We start from the raw sequence: 4,426 nt of genomic DNA on the forward strand, positions 1-4,426 counted from the left end.
CGTGACGAAGACTCTGACCAATGGACTGCGCATGCCCAATGGTGTCCCCAGTGACCTTTCGAACTACGTTATTTACGTTGAATAGTATATAATGTATTTTGTTGATATATATACCGTATTCTTGTACGTTCAATTTCTATGGACTATGCATATAACTTCACTTGTGTTTTTTTATTAATATACACCACATCTATGTGTCTGTTTTTGTAGAATGATTTATTATTGTGTCGTTAAGTCATGTTTTTTATTATTTCTTTATTGCAGCGAACACGTTAATTAGATAGATTTTTTTTCAAAATAAAATAAAATATTATGAAAAAAATGTTTGAAAAAATACGTCTGCTTTAATAATTTGCAGTTTCTACATTGTATTACACGAAATTAATTGTTCTCCCGGCTGTCAAGATTTCTTCGCTTATGTTTATATTTGATTTTACGTAATAAATGCGAAAACATGTTTGCGCGATTGATGAATTTTAATAGTATACGTATTGATGTTTGATAATCAAATCGAAAAACTTCAATTCATTTAAGTATAGCTGGTCTTCGGGGCAGTTTGATGGGAGACAACACTTGTTTCAATGTCTACTCTTGTTTAGTAGATATCTTTACAACTTATCTTGAAAACAGCTCGATACGAATAACACCCGAGATGAATCGTTTCTGATAAGCTAATTCTAACAACTTTAGTCATGTATTAAATGAATACCATATGCGGATTTCACTTTAAGTTAAAGTCTGCAAAATTAGATTCAGTTATGTTGACTTAATTTATAATGAGGTTATTTATTCATTAAATTCACCTGTTTGTAACTTTGTATGCTCTTTTCATGCCTTTTGTCTGCCTAATTATGTTTGTTTATGTTGTTTTATTATTAGTATGTAGATATTTCCAAATTTTCGTCTATGACTTTAATCGGTTATTATGGAATATGATGCCATAAACATACTCACAGGTTTTGTACAAAACATAACACGGGTAAAACATAAATAATAAATGTAGATTACTGTATGTGGTGAATACGTGTAATTATTTAAATACCTAATATATGACAATCAATAGACAATAAATTGAATTCTCAACACAAAAGATAGTTACTAAACGAAGCGCTTACTAAATAGTCTTCTAACGATACATCTACGATAAGATGCATTCTATTGCTGATGTTATGACTGTTCATTGACTTTCTTGTGACATACATATAAGTGCGAAAAAAAATAATGGCATAACATTCATGGTACATATATGACCATATTTATGTAAAAATGAGAAACAAATACCAAATCCAAAATATTGTTATCCAGTATAATATATAGAGGATATTTGTTGGTTTCGGTAGCATATCGAATTTAATTCACGAGTGATCATAGAAATTTATATTTTCACGAGTGGCGTAGCCACGAGTGAAAATATTTTTTCTATGATCACGAGTGAATTAAATTCGATATGCTACCGAAACCAACAAATTTTCTTTTTATTTTATGCTTATTTTTGTAGTTTTGTTAATTTTCCGAATTTGCCTCATTAAGTTTCCCCGTGGGGTGCCTCAATTTTTAGAACGCACAAAGAACTTACTACACAAGAAAATAGTTCACATCTGTAAAAAGTGTATTACTATTAAAATCAATGTTTTATTCAACATATATCTTTTTCATACTTTATACATTCAATATTATTACAAACAATAGTTTAATTTAAATTATTATGAAATTAATAGTGTTGCATATACTGGCGTAGTAATTTGTGTATTCAACTGATCTCAAAGTTACGAAAGTGCTCGCCATGTTGAACAACACTTTTACGACTTGCTGGATTAATAACACATAACTGGATTAAACTAGGAACGCAAACATATTTCAACAGTGTTTTTGTGCTAAATGGTTTCGATATCAATCACTGTCACTCTCTGCAATAAGACGGATTCGCTTGTAGTGTCGCTGTACAGGGGAATCTGCGGTTACCGCCGGTGTACGGGATGGAGATTGCCTCTGGTGATTGACTACGTTCTGTGTTTGGGAAAGGCCCATGTAAGATTCAGAGTTGTGAAAATTAAATGTTACATTGCCCTGGAAATGTGAGTTGACAAAAAATCCTCGGGCCATCGGAAAATCACTTGATGCAGGTGTGGCTGACGCAGTGGCAGTGGCTGTGCGGTTGTGCTTTTCAACTGACTGGTTTGAATGAGAAAGTATTTTTGAAATATTTTTTGACTGTTCCTTGTTCAAACTGCTGTAATTATTTAAGCTGTTAATATTTCTGTGCCCTGAAATCTGTATTATTTGATGAGCAGGAACATTCTCGTCATTCAGCTTCTGAATCAAGTGCTTTCTTGCACTGAAAAAAGTTTATTTCTATGGTAAAAATAAAATCGATATTCAACGGTACACATGACATATTACATAAGATATAAGTTGTAATTGTTTTGTGTGCTCTTGAAACACTTCAATAAATACATGGTGGTCTGTCAAGTACTGGATGTAATGGAACCGGAAAGTAGAGGAATAGTACTAGTCGAGTACAGGAGATTTTATGAATTAAAATTTTGAGTGTTGTAGCATGTAAATTGGACAAACAACACCTACTTAATAAATGGGAGGTAAGTGATTTTTATTATATATTTTAGTCTTGTTATGAAAGTAGTGTATATAATATGGGGTTTTGACCTGTATGGGGTGATTCTTGGCTCTTGAATACCAGCATCTGTTTTCATCTCGGTCATTATGCTGTATAGCTTGTTTATTCCCATGGCAGACTTCCTGAACCAGCATTGCTGTGTCTTGTTGCCAGGAGTTAAGAAGAAGGGGCTGTCTTCTGTCATCATGTCAACAGGGCGTTTGTCGGCATATAGCTTGTAGAGATGCACCGGATCTCTGTCAGGTTGTTCGGGAACTGCATATGCCCGTGGCTTGACTTTCCTATGAATAGTTAAAATGTGTGTTGCATTAAATGTTTTGTTTAAATTAAATACTATTCCAACAAAAGTGAAGTCTACTGTATATTAATAATACAAATAAGAATTATATTGTAAAAAAAGGTCTATAAATTCACTTGTGATAATAGAAAATATATATTTTCAATTGTGGCTTCGCCACTCGTAAAAATAATAATTTCTATGATCACTCGTGAAATAAAATCGATATTCTACCTTAACCAACACATATCCTCCATGTTTGTATTATTTTTACTAAAGAAAAATTCCATTTAAATATTTTATAAACAGTACCAGTTTTTATATAAATAAAAAATTATCAATTCAGATTTGTGTACAAATATATTAAAGTAGGAAAATCACCTTATATCCCTAGGATTTTCACCAGTACGGGTTTTTGTCTGACGCTCAGTGTCGAAGGTGATGAATTCTTCACCAGTTTCAAAATCGATTCCAAGGCTGACATCACCCCAGCATAGGGTGTGAATTTCCTTGCCGGTTCTCATCCCAAAATGGGTTGTACATATAAGCCACAGTGAGTGTAATAGAGCTCTTGGGCTTGATTCTCCCAGAGTTTTAGCTGCGTACATAGCTTCAATATGTTCATTTGTTAATGCCTGGGCTTGATGCGGTTTATTTCCATAACCTTCTTTTTTCAGAGCTTTTTGTTTACTTTTTAATACTTCCCTCACTTTGGCAAATTCAGGGTCATTTATCAAAGAGTGCTTGTAGTTCATGTGCCTTAAATGCCTGTCGATTGAGCTTAAAAATGCCCTCAAAGATGTGGGTTCATACTCTGATCCATCTTTTTTAGTCACACCCAACAAAAACTCGCAGACCAGAGGGTTCAATTCATGAGGAGGTATATTTTCAATATTTCTTGCCTCATTTTTGTGACTTTTTAGGAAAGTTTTGAAAAGTCTGATGTCATTGTCGGTTTTCTTTTTTGTATTTAAATTTTCGTTTTCAAGCAGAAAGCTATCCACACTTACAGATCTGAAATTCCTTGTTGGTGTTGATGTTGGGTTTTGTTCTTTTTCTTCCTGTGTTGATGCTGTTACCAGTGGATGTGGGGCTGATGTTGCTGCTCCTGCTGTTGGTGCTGCTGATGTTATTTCTTGTGATTTTGAAGCGCTGTCATCATCTTGTTCATTCATTTCATTAAAAAAGTCATCAAAGTCAAAGATATTTGAGAAAAGAAGATTTATTTCATTGTTTTCCAATTCATCCATTGTTGTTAAAGAGTTAAGCAGCAGACGAAATAATTATGTTTAAGGGAGGTAAATGTGTGTTTCAGGTTCAAGTAGACTAGTCTCCCTTGAATGAAAATTGCAATTGAGGCTCACCATGGGGTTATTGGGGAAGTAGTTCCAGTATCTAACTGAAACAGTGAAAAATAACGATATTTTTCACTGTTATGTTTCACTGTTTGAAACAGTGAAATACCACTTTTATTTCACTGATATTTCTCTATAAACCACCGGAAAGCATAAAAT

The 4,426-nt window shown here is 33.3% G+C and overlaps 1 protein-coding gene across 1 annotated transcript; it reads right to left on the reverse strand.

Annotated features, from left to right (window-relative positions):
* Nucleotides 1–1,612: 1,612 nt before the first annotated feature.
* LOC127853218 (uncharacterized) lies at nt 1,613–4,426 on the reverse strand. The gene is made up of 3 exons (XM_052387505.1): nt 3,294–4,426; nt 2,665–2,916; nt 1,613–2,335 (listed from the first exon to the last, which is right to left on the reverse strand). Exons 1-3 carry the CDS (start codon nt 4,160–4,162, stop codon nt 1,891–1,893), a joined length of 1,566 nt encoding a protein of 521 aa, XP_052243465.1. The 5' UTR covers nt 4,163–4,426; the 3' UTR covers nt 1,613–1,890.

The sequence above is a fragment of the Dreissena polymorpha genome, chromosome 12 (genome assembly GCF_020536995.1).
Source record: "Dreissena polymorpha isolate Duluth1 chromosome 12, UMN_Dpol_1.0, whole genome shotgun sequence".
Classification (NCBI taxonomy): domain Eukaryota; kingdom Metazoa; phylum Mollusca; class Bivalvia; order Myida; family Dreissenidae; genus Dreissena; species Dreissena polymorpha.